The following is a 13,058-nucleotide window of genomic DNA, read 5'->3' on the forward strand; positions in this document are numbered from 1 at the left end:
TGATAATACTCATGAAAATACTTATTTATTGAAAAATTCACATCGAATATTTTAAAAATCGTTTACATTGAAACATTGTGGTTTTTTGTATTGTGATCTTGCCAAAATTAAACAAGGACCGAAACAGCAATCATCTTCGGCTTCATTGCACTAGAAATAAACGTGGTACAAATAAATTTTTGATGTCAATAGTACAAGAATGTTTGAATTATGAATGATGTTCTTACAAAACCAAAAAGTTTACACTTTGATACACTAGATGAATCTGAAAGATTTTTATAATTACTTTCACTAGAATGTATGACATGATTTGTTGTAAATGTTATTTCATATATCATGATTAGAAAAAGTAATTGAGAAATTTTCTGCATATTTTCCCCAAAAAAATATTGCACAATTTTTCTAAACTAAATCTGATCGAAATGTTGATTATTTTGAACGATGTAAGTTAACCAATATTATAGTTACTATATACTGAGTGATAGCTTCATTCACTGCTCAAACACCCCACAGAATATTAGTTATTTATAGATTAGATTCCTTATATCGATATCGATAAGTTTCAATAATAGTATTTATGACATTGCTACCAAAGAATTGTGAGTAACTTTGGTCATACTTATTTTAGAAAAATATATATTGGATACATAAAATCTGAAATAAATTGAAATTATTTATTTATCCGTGAAAAAGTTTTTTGATAGGACCTGATATAGTCATTATGCCTGATATAGTATTGTACGTCTAATCGACTACTTTTGACTTTGACTCCTTTTGATTAGGCTGAAGTTGTATAATTTTTTCCTATTTCATAAAAAACATTTTTCAGAATTTTTTTACGCAACCAAAAATAAAAGTTATGAATTTATAAAAAATAAGGGATTTTATCTTAATATAAAATTGCGATGAAATGTATGTGGCATCAATTTATTCGTGATGTGATTGGTCGAATATATCACAAGTATGAAAATATATGCAAACCCTATATTCAGGCGCGCGCTTGCGCGCGCAAATTCAAATTCTAGTTTTTTAAATAACTCATTCCATTTCTGAAATCTAAAATTCACCACTCTGAATAAATTAGGGGATTTGCAGAAAATCTCAAGGTTTCATATAAAAAAAAAAAAAAAAATCAAAAATGGTAACCATCGAAATATTTTCGATTTCTTAAAAAATTTATGAAAGTTGGTTTAAATAATTTCTTTGTATTTTATTTACTTTTTATTTTTTTCAAAAAGTGCATTAAAAAACAAAAATTTTAAAATAAATTTAAATGAATTGATGATTAAACCACATCTGCTTAATCAGATCAAAAAATTAATAAAGTTCATAAAATGAAATGAGTTTGAAAGTATCCCAAATACATTTTTCTTCATCTTTCGAAAAGCCATTTACGATTTGAAAAGATTGTCATTGCTAAATTTATTTCTAGACGAAAGGATAAAAAAAAAACTACTTTTCACAAAATGTAAATCCACAATAAAGTAATATAAATAATACTTTAAAAAAAATTAACATTTTACGATGGTTTTTAAAAATTTTCGAATTTTCTAAAACCAAGACATTGAAAAAATAGAAAATAGAAGCATGGTATCGAACTGTAAAGATTACCAGATGGGAAAGGATTGAAAAAAAAGACCGCATATAAGATCAATATAATAAAAAAAAGTACAAAGGTACGTACAATGTTGTAATCTGTTACTAGTATATTTTCTGTTTAAAAGTATTACGGAAAAGGGGAAAGTTTTATAACTTTGCTTAGAGGCCTAAGTATCCCTTTTTAAGTTGGGTTCCGATTTAGAGATAGATTTTCCAGCAAGGGTTACTCGTCTTAAACATCAATAAAAGTACCCTTTTTTTTTTGCAACTGGATATCTACTGGAAAAAACCTATCCCTAATCCAAAAATATACAAGAATATTCTATAACTATAATCCTTGTTAATAACTAAACTTAGATCTTACTTAAAGCCTTATTTAGTTTCCACAAATCGACAATATATATACTTTCTAGTGTTGAGATAGGTCTTTTTCGAAGCATTAAGTTGTTTGCATTTTACGTGTAGGTACAAGCCTGATAATATATCTAAGACCATTAGCAGAGTAATCCTGTAACTTAAAACCTAAAGAGAAGTTATACCTTCATACCCGATAAATTATTTAATAGCTTATTAATAGCAGTGCCCATACTCGAAAATTTGTAGTATCTCTTGACAATATTCAACAAAAAAAAACAGGCAATTGGTTAATAAACTTAATAACGGTCGATAATCTTCTTCAATATTTTTCTTAGCTTTTCATTGCCTCTATGAGAGTGTTTACAGGTAAGATAATCATCTATGTGTACACGGACCAGACTTAGATTTTTTAAACACACAAAAAATACTCAGGAGTAGTTTGCATGAGTTTCGGAAAATTTTTAGTGAGTATTTTATTAGTGATCACTAAACACCGAATAAATTTTGATTTATATAATTTTATATGATTATATATAATTATTAAAAAAATTTTGCATCTAATTATATATTATTTTATATAATCATATGTAATTATATACAAAAATTTTTACCCGGGTAGTTTCGGCAAGTTTAAAAATTGTTACTCAGGCCTTCCAGCAATATATAGTTCCATATACTAAATAAATAATTCCATCAAAATTTTATCTCTTAATTCTGATTCTACCTCTATTATTTACTTAATTTTTAAATGATTATAAATACTAAAGCAACGGAGCACCTTCAAAATTTTGCAAAATCATTTTTGCGATTTTATGTATACATAGATAATTTCATAAATTTACATATAGATATAATTATTATATATACACTGATAGAAGGATTTTTTTACATTTAATAAGCTTTATTAATTGTTAACAAAAATTTTTTTAACATCATAGGATTGAACGAATATTTATTTACTGTTTACAAAGATTTATTTAACATAAAAAGCAAAAATACACTGAGAGACAATTTTATTCACAGCGAATAAAAACGCGTATTTGGATTTTTTTTTTATAAGTACTAATTGTCAATAAATATTAATTATATATAAATATTATTTGTTTTGCTGTAAATAAAATTTTATTAGTATTTAAAAAAATTTTGTTAGATACTAATATGTGTTTATTAAAACCACCGCCAGAGTCACTTTTGGACGGTAGCAATTTTTAATGCTTAACCCGAGGCGTAAAGTTCGGAGGTATTATTTATTTACAGCTGAATAGAAATCAACATAATTATTAAATAGTGCAGAAAGTGTAATAAATAATGGATATTTTGTTAAAAGAATGGGACTTGGAAGTATTGTGGCCAATTTTTCAACGTAAGTAAAAATAAAAATTTCTTTAAGTTATTCAATGGATATATGTGTATATTTATAACCTGTTTTTGGTTAGTCTCATTTAATTTTTTATTATTCTAATGTCAAACTTGTTAAACGTTTGAAACTTTTCCAATAAATAGATTTATTGTCGATAGACAATTCATATTATGATAAAATATTTTTCAATAATTGATCATTAGAATTTTTTCCGAGAGGACATATTAATCTAATTTAATGTTTAATGACTCTCCGGTTTTATTTTCCATTTAGGTCATTAAATAACCCAAGTTGAACATCTATCAAATTATTTAAGTAGTGGAGAAGAAATTAAAGACCTTATACCTAAGGCTGGATTAAGAACAAGATTATTGAAAAAATTTTCAGAGCAAGTGGGTTTTTTATTATTTTATCAATTTATATTCGATTGAAGTTTTTTTTTATCCAACTTGTATGTTTTTCAGTAATGTATTTAGATGTCACTTTAATAATATGTATTTAATGTCATTTTAATACTAATGAGATATTATTTTGAAGTCAACACTACCCTGATTAAAAAAATGAATTAAAAAGTATTGGAAATAACGAAATTTGAATTCTTTCCAATACTTCTGAATACTTTAAATACTTTTGAATTCTTTATCTTATGGAAAATTAACATTGTCAATCGGTTTGAATTCTTTTTTTTAATCAGGGTATTGTAAACTTGAGATAGCTTATTTTGATTGTAATTAGTGGACATAAATTAAAAATTCTTTGTCGATAAAAATCATTTTTATTTATGTTTTTACGAGTTAATTAATATTTGAAAAAAAAAAAGACAGATTATTCCCTTTTTAACCAGGCATAACTTTCCACGCTTAAAAAGCAAATTAATTTGTAACTCTGAACATTTTATTTGTAAAAAATTTATAAAATATGAATCAATATTTTCTAACGTAAATATTTTTATTTTAAATTTCAGAATACCATATCACAGTCAGGCAATTTTCCGCAATCGTCATCAGCTGCACTGACAAATTCAGTCCTGAATGTTGCTCCAGTAATTTTTTCTACGAGTGCGACTCATTCTCAGTCCGACGTGATACTTGGTGCCAACAAACAATCTCTATTACTTGATTTTATTGCTACACAAAATAAAATTAATAATTGCTCATCTCAAGAGCAATCATTGGATGATAGTGTTATTGATAATAATGTAACTGTGACCGAACCAAGTTTAAGTGACGGTCCACCAAAAAAAAAAAAAAAGTATTGACTTTTTTGAAATTTTTTTTCGCATATTGACCTCCAATATTGCTGTTGTTTTGTTTTCTTGATGTTTCGCATCATTTCTAATGGATGAAGTTTGTAAAATCAATCTATTTTTTTCCAAATATCCTTCGATAGTGGATAGTCATATGATATTTTGGAATCTCCTCACCAGGAAACAGTTCTTTTTTTTTATATTTATAGGTAGCTCGTTATGAATGAGCTCAAATAATTAGGACAACCTTTAGATACTTTTTTGCAAGCGATAATTTCAATTATAATTTTTAAATATTTTAAAAGGTTCCAATAGTAGTTTTCGTCAACAACAAAATCACCCAGAATTGTAGGAATATTGCGAGTAAAAACTATCATGATTTGTACGATTATTTAGATTGTACTCATTACTATCGGATTGATGGTAGAAAATTTTACCATAATTAGACAGTATTTTCCATTATTTAATTTTCTCTGGGTATGATATCAATATACTGAGTAATAGACAAAAATTAAAATTTTCCGATTTTTCATAATTAAAAACCATAACTTTAAAAAAATGATACCCCAATTATAATCAACTTTTAGTAATTCAAAAAAATAAACAGAACAACAAAAAGAAGCAGTGTTATTTATCTATCAACAACCTCCTATAAATGTCAAGAATGAATGGACGCTATTTGTCAAGTTAAATAAATGCTAAACATTGTTATATGTACATAAATAGATGCTACACATGTATAAACTACACTTAATTCGAATTGGTTGTAGGGACGAGGGTAAATAATTGGACGTTCACCGGCAGATGTGGTCGACGATCATGTCACTGATTAAGCGAGTTGATTAACCGTTTAATTAACTTACAGGTATATCTATACCCATCAACACAGCTATTAAAACAAAGCTCTCGCTTACGCTCTACTCTGTTTATGTAAAATCAATACTGTATTGACAATGACTATTTTATAACTTTTGCAAAATTATCATCGACGAAAAAAAGTCTTATTTACTTTTAAAAAATGCCATTTTCTTCTTGCTTTAGATTCCTTTAAGTATAGGTTCTAATGTGTCAAAATTTACTATTATCTAATAAATCTTTTTGCATCGTCACATTTAGAATTGTTAATTTAAACTTTTGTTCGTTTAAATGCATTTATACCTTCAATAGTAAATTTTAAAAATCAACATAGGAACAATAGAGATAATAAAATGAGGTATAAATTAGTCCAATTTGTAATTCAGGGGCCTATTTTTGAATTTTAACTTTAAAATTGATAAATGCAATGATTTTTTTCATTCCGTCTGTCAACAAAATTTATATTTCATCAATAAACAATGAATTCAGGTGTCCGTATGATATAAGGTGATAAAAATTCAAGCATACAGAAGAAATAAGAATTTCCTATTTTAAATGTAAAGGAAACATATATCTATAAGTTATGATTTACAAGCCAATTATCAACGTCATTACAAACAATACGAAAATTATGTTGTGCACACAAATGTCTGTGTACATATAATTTAGTGTACAAAAAAAGAAAAAAAAAATTTTGTAAGAAAATAAATACAAAAAAAAATTATGTTCGGCCATAAATTTTGGAGTTATTTGCATATGAAGGTGTTTGTATTTAAGTTAATTAGACACTAAGGCACAAATCCAAATAATTAACTTTGACAACAAAATAATATGTTTATAACTACCCTTCAGATAAATCACTGATAATTTACAATAAGTGTACTGTGTAGAAACCTTTATCTTTTGTTAGGGCAAGGATGTTTCCAGCATAAGTTTCTCAAATTTTGCCGAGAAAAATATGTGCCATATAATATATTGTATGATTATAATGTAACTAATATATTATATGGGGTATTCCATGCCAAATCGACCACTTTTGACCCCGACCCTTTTCGATTTGGCCGAAAGTTTTCCATCCTTTTCTACCCTATAAAAAACGGTTCTCAGAATTTTTTTGAATTTTTTTACCTAACTCCAAAAAGTTATGAATTTTTCAAAAAAATGGCTTTTTTATTTTCAAATAGCCATAACTTTTTCAAAACTAAACATTTAGGTACCTTTTTTTTTTTTTTAATTTTTGTTTTTAGATGTACTTTCCGATAAAAATATTAAAAAATTTTTGTAAGTCAATACATATGGAATTTTTCAGTTTTTTGACAAAAATCAATGATTTTTCGAAGTTCGACATTTTTTTAAATTTTTTTTTCTAAAATAAACTTTAATCAATTCCACAGTTATCCCTGTAGAACCCAGATTGGGCCGATTTCTCTTTCTATTTTTTTTATTCAATTGAAAAAATATTGTTAAATTTTCAAAAATGGAAAAAAATTTTTTTCATAAATTTTATTTATATAATGAGATAAATACAATTCAACGATTTCACGGCATTATATTCACAATTTAGAGGCTTCATCGATGACTGTATTTAGTAAGATTCAAATTTTAATATATCAATTAGATCGATAAACTAGGGATAACAATTATCGACTTACCTATAGCCAGTAAACTAGATGCTATAAGCTAGTATGTTTTGATTAAAAGTGCGGCTTTTTCATTTTGCGATCTAAAACATAACCTATAAATCTTTTGTGCAATCTAGTGTTTTATAAAAGATTGTCATTACATTTGTTGTATAAATAAATAATTTCTCTAGTTTATAAGCGCTTTTTTAATTTGTCTTTATGGCGTCAAAAAGGTATTTGATCGGTGTTGTAATCCTTTTGAGTTGGAATCTCATTTTAAAAAATTGGTTTACGTCCGGCGACTGATATTATGAAAGTAACGTTAGGATTAGATGATAATTATTTATTATGCAGTTCATGTCGAAAAAAGCTTCAGAGTTAGTGAAGCAACAAACAAATGCTCGTAATGATCCTAGTGCTGATGTAAGTGACCGTGAAGACAACTATAGTGACAATAATGACAACAATGATCAGGCTGATAATGATAGTAATACAACTGCCATGGATCTCCCATTATCCTTATCATTCCGTAAGTTTTTTTAATTATTTATACGTTACTTGAATACATTTCTAGTAGCTATATGTTTCACTATTATTTTTAAGGTTCCATGTCATTTGATAGCGAACCCAAAGCATCACAATCAAGCTCAGGATCCCAAGTTAGCGCTGCAACTCAATTACCCGTAATAAACCATGCATTAGAATTATTAAATCAATCACCGATTCCATCGAAGAAATTGAATGATAATCAATTTTTGAACAATAAAATAAATCGGGTATCCGACAGCTTGAAAAAAGTTTTGCTTTCTTCTTCAGATGAAGAATCGATTGATGACGATGGTGAAAATTTTCGCTCTCTAATTAAAATGTTGTATGATAAATTCAACGATAAAGAAACTGATAAGTCTTTGAAAATACAAATTTTAACATTATTACCTGTAAAATGGAGTGAGAGACGTATTTGTGAAACTATGAATACATCAAGACATACATTTTCATGCTTATGATATATTTGACCAATCACGTTACGAATAGTTTGCTTTCATGATATATTTTCATATTTTTCATATTTATACATGACTTATCTTTACAGTTAAGGAAGTTAACTATGCCTAGTTTATTAATTATTAATAATTTATTATATATCAGAGTTATTTGTTTAAAACGGCTATGTATTTTTTTGCTCCATTAACATGTGGCTCTATGCACAGTAAAATACACACACACACACACAGCATCGCGAGAAGTTAAAACTTTTTCCGCGAAATTTGAATAAGCTTTGAATTACTCGATTTACCGACCTAAAAACTATACGAAACAATAAAATCGCACCCAGAGTACAAAGGCAAATCCTAAATACTAAATATTTGAATTCTTCACTAAAACTGAATGTAGAAAATAAGTCATGTAGAAGCGGAAATTGTAACAGGAAGAAATTCTCGAAAAGAAATGTTCACTTTCAAGTACCGTGTCCTCTGGTTTAGTATTTTTTCTTTCTTTTCCTTTCCTCTCTTTTTTCTCATAGCTTATTTGAAAGTGAATAAATAAGAATTAAAAAAAAAGTAAAAAAAAAATTTGAGGAAACTTATTAAAATATTCATTCAGTAATCGAGTACTTATAGAACGGGTGTTATAAGAACGGAAATGAATGAAGATAAAGATAAAGTGCAGAAAAAATGGAGGTTATGACTCCCAAATGGAGCAAATTAAAAAAAAAGATGATGGCACATGTTCGAACTACTTGAGATTTTCGTTGCACTCTCACGTTTTTATTCAGTTTTATTTGTTCACTTTTTTTGTCATAAAAATATTAATAAGATTTACATTAACTGTGAAGTTGTTAGTGTAGAGAAAAAAGAGATCGAAATCTTTTTTGGTATGCAATAAGTATGCACTGATTTTCTAATACCTAACCGTTTACTCAAGAAATATGGTTGATTTCGGTTATAAGCACAAAATATGATGAAATGAAATGTGTCCGACCCTCAACGATACGTTCAAGGCAAATGCTCTAATGGTTTTATGCTTATACTGCATCCGTCCCATCTTCTGATGAGATCTTTCCGACGTTAAATACAATTCCAGACCCACAATAACCATAAATGGCTTAGTGGTACTGAAGAACTTATGACCAAAGCTTACTGAATTTTTTTACGCTCAAAAAATAATCAAAAAGAATATTACGTATGTAATTTGATCAACAAAGTTGTCGTTTTTGAAAAGGAAATGAATTATGGATTTACGATTTAATGACGTTTATGGAGTTAATGTTTGTTATAAGTATAAAACCCCGGCAAACAAAGTACACGATACAAAATAGATATTTATGTCATAAGGCCGTAAAGTGGCAGTTTTTTGACAGCGACGATATGAGCTTAAGGTTTGTGGCGGGAAGTTACGAAACGGGCGTAATTTTAATTTCCGTCCGAGGCATAGCCGAGGACGGAAATTTGTTCTTGTTTCCGAACATTCGGGTCACAATCATTAAAGCGAATATCGAAAAAAAGTCGTTGTCAAAATCGCCACTAAATGGCCGAATGACATACAATATTTTTTGTTACTATCGCTCCGTAAGTTTAACTTTTTAGGGATAGGAGGCAAACAATGGCATATTTAAATTTTATGAATTTTTACAAGGGCAAAAAAACTTAATTTTATATTAATTATCTTTTTATTGATATTTATTTATGGCGTGGTTGTTATTTTATTAACATTAGATCCGCTTCATAATAAACTGCCACCAGAGAAATACTTAGCGCCACTCAATATTAACTGTTTAAAATTTACTCACTATCCCCTGATAGCCACCTTACCTATAACTTACTGTCAATCTACGTCCGCAATTTGAAGCAAACTTGACGGAAAGAGTTGGCAAAGCGAGCGATTACCTATTAGTTACCTATAACTTATTCTGCAAATAGACGTCAAAACTTGCTGTACAAGTATTTCCTTCAAATTGTAGTAAAGTTGAAAGGAAATTTAACTACAAGTTTGATTGTTAACTTGTATTCAAGTTGCGGCCGTAGATTTCTGTCAATTTGCTTACAACTGTTGTTGAGTGAAGAATTACCGCCAACTTGATGTATAACTTAACCGTAACTGCTGGGAGTCAACACTTACTGAGAAAGCGCTGGCTATCAGGGTCATTGGTCGGTACACTAGAATGTGACTTTTTTTTTTACAATCTCTCTCAATTTCGTCTGGGTGTATTCGAAAAGTTCGTAAAAAAAAAGGAGAGGGTAAAAAAGACGGTATGTTAGAGTCTGTAAAAAAAAGTCCTTTTACGGACACCATCCAGCGCTCAAAAGTTGAATTTTTGGAGCGAGTATAACAAAAAGTATTTTTACACGCTTTTTTATTAGCTTCACTAGTATGTTTGTATGTTTGTTTGTAACCGACTTCTTTGGGCGCGATTTTGACCCACTTTGAACGACCAGATTTCGTTTAAACTTTGTAGATTTATCGAGGATCAATGATAATACACTAATTTGATAAAACTATTCCATTTTTCAATTTGCAAAATAAGATTTTTGTTAATTTATATAATTTTTATCTATATTCGATAAGACAAGAATTTTAATTTTAATTTTTTTTATAATTTTTCTCTATAGTCGATAAGGCAAAAATTTTAATTTCAAACCATTATCTTTAGTCGATTTATCTAATACTAAAAAATTTTCGAACATCAAAGAGAATTTTTAATTCAACAAAACAAATAATAGTTTTAAAAAACTAAAAAATCACGCTTTTATAAATAAACCAAACTAAAAAGTAAAAAATAAATAATAGTTTTAAAAAACTAAAAGACACGCTTTTTATAGAAAACCAAACTAAAAAATAGAAAATAAATTTAAATTAATAATAGTGTAAATAAAAAAAAAAAATTATTTCATTATAAAAAAAGCGTGGGGTGCATGGTGTCAATAGTTATAAATATTTTATTAACAGATATGAGTAGAATGATTATCATTTTAATAATATCTTAAAAAGCACCCGACGCTTTTTTTCAAATGAAATAATTTTTTTGTTATTTACACTATTATTAATTTATATTTATTAAAATTTTGAACACTATTCTTAATTTAAATTTATTTTCTATTTTTTAGTTTGGTTTTCTATAAAAAGCGTGTTTTTTAATTTTTTAAAACTATTATTTATTTTGGATTTGTATTTAGAATAAAAGTACTAAAAAGTATTTAGTTGGGATATAATAGTGTATTATCGATCGAGCTTGACAATATACTCAAATGTCTTTCTTCAAAACATCGATTGACGTTATCTTTGTCGTTATTATTCAATCGTTACTTGGTTGTCTAATTTAATAGCCAGATTTTCAAAATTCAAGCAACGAATGAACAAAGTTAACAAATAGAAGTATGTATCTCGCTAATGAAAATGATTTTTTAATATTATGGAATTAAAATTTTTATATACTGAAAATGAAAGTATAATGCAAACTCTAAACAGCGAAATTGGAGGGACCGTAAATCTAATTAGTCGATAAAGAGTTTTCATTACAAGGAAAAGTAGAAAAAACAAAAATATGTGTGCATACCAGAGTACACAAAAAAAAAGTAAAACTTCTTTACGACATATCATTTTTCTAATATTTACAACTCCACAAAAAGTGGGTAGATAAGGCTTGAGGAAAAAAAATTTTTCCTAATTAAATTAAAACTGTTTTATTATTATAGACATGCATACGAATAATATGAGTAATTCATTTTATAATTACATGTCTATCATGTTATTAATAATATCATATTATTTTTATACTATTTAACAGTTTTGATAATAAATCTATATAATATTTTTTCTTAAAATCGAAATTTAATAACAAAAATTTCAAAAAAACTATTCTTATCAGTCAAAATTTGGCAAATTTATCGATAGTTAAAAATCGAAAAAAATTAATTGGGTAAATAAATTGAAAAAATTTCGAGAAACATATTCAGTGGAAAAGAAAATAGACAAAAATAGAAAAAATCTAAAATTTTTTATATTTTCTTAAATAAATACGAAATTATATGACGACCTACCATCAACAATCATATCATGGTAAGCCAGCATGGTTAGTACTTGGATGAGTGACCGCTTAAGATAACCACGTATTTTTGGCATTGTTTTTTTTTTAATTTTTTTAATTTAAATTTTTTTTAAAATTAGAAAAAAATCTGTTCAAACTATTCAACAAGAAATGAACATTATATTTTCAATATTTAATCAACAATATCTCTTGAAGTTCAATAAAAAAAACATTTTTTTGAAAATTATTCGAACGATTATTCCTTAAAAAATTAAAAAAATAAATCAATTAATTCTAATCGGTTTACAGTAGTCAACCCAGACCTAATAAATAAACATAATTTGATTTTAGAATCGATTGGTACAGTATAACATCAAATTTATTTGAAGAAATCATTTTGTTAATGAAATTTAATTTTTTTGATCTATAGCAAAATCTATTGGACTAATTAAGTGTACCACAAAATATACTTCTGAACCTTGACCAATGATAAGAGGCGATTCCCTAAAAAACATATCAAAAAATTTTTTCTTAGTTTGAATTTATTTAATAATCACCACATAGAAAATTAAAAACTTTGAGAATTAAAAGGAAAAAATTAATTTTTCTCGTTGTATTAAAACGATTTTTTCTGTCTTTTAAACATGATATCATAAATCAATAAATAACATGAGTGAAAGATACTTTCTCTTAATAACTTAGTGAAGTTGATATTTGCGTTTAAATATATGAGATATAACAATAAATTCACTATTTAATAAAATCGAATCTTGCCAACGCCCATAAGAAGGGGAAGTTGAGTATCGATCCGCGACGCCGCCATTGTTTCCACTTGACTACTTTCTTTTCTTCTTTTTCTTTTCTTCTTTTTCTTTATTCTAACAATTAACTTTTGTTATTAAATCTCTCTATTTATTGAAATAATTAATTATCTCTAATAACAATTAATGATATACTTCAAATTTCTGAAGATAAAAAAAATAATACAATAAT

At 26.9% G+C, this 13,058-nt stretch overlaps 1 protein-coding gene across 1 annotated transcript; it reads left to right on the top strand.

Annotated features, from left to right (window-relative positions):
- Nucleotides 1–7,396: 7,396 nt before the first annotated feature.
- LOC141526810 (uncharacterized) lies at nt 7,397–9,184 on the top strand. Its single transcript, XM_074241918.1, has 3 exons — nt 7,397–7,568; nt 7,643–7,722; nt 9,125–9,184. The coding sequence occupies exons 1-3, from the start codon at nt 7,397–7,399 to the stop codon at nt 9,182–9,184; spliced, it is 312 nt and encodes a 103-aa protein (XP_074098019.1).
- The last annotated feature ends 3,874 nt before the right edge of the window (nt 9,185–13,058 follow it).

This window comes from Cotesia typhae, unplaced genomic scaffold, assembly GCF_013202065.1.
Source record: "Cotesia typhae breed Kobodo isofemale line unplaced genomic scaffold, CoteBio_Ctyphae contig_36, whole genome shotgun sequence".
Lineage (NCBI taxonomy): Eukaryota > Metazoa > Arthropoda > Insecta > Hymenoptera > Braconidae > Cotesia > Cotesia typhae.

What these genes read in the sequence shown, in the direction of transcription:
- LOC141526810 (XM_074241918.1), top strand. Translation starts at nt 7,397, where the DNA reads ATGTCGAAAAAAGCTTCAGAGTTAGTGAAGCAACAAACAAATGCTCGT. An exon ending in CCCATTATCCTTATCATTCC is followed by an intron (nt 7,569 to 7,642) that starts GTAAGTTTTTTT and finishes ATTATTTTTAAG; the next exon opens with GTTCCATGTCATTTGATAGC. An exon ending in GCGCTGCAACTCAATTACCC is followed by an intron (nt 7,723 to 9,124) that starts GTAATAAACCAT and finishes ATACAATTCCAG; the next exon opens with ACCCACAATAACCATAAATG.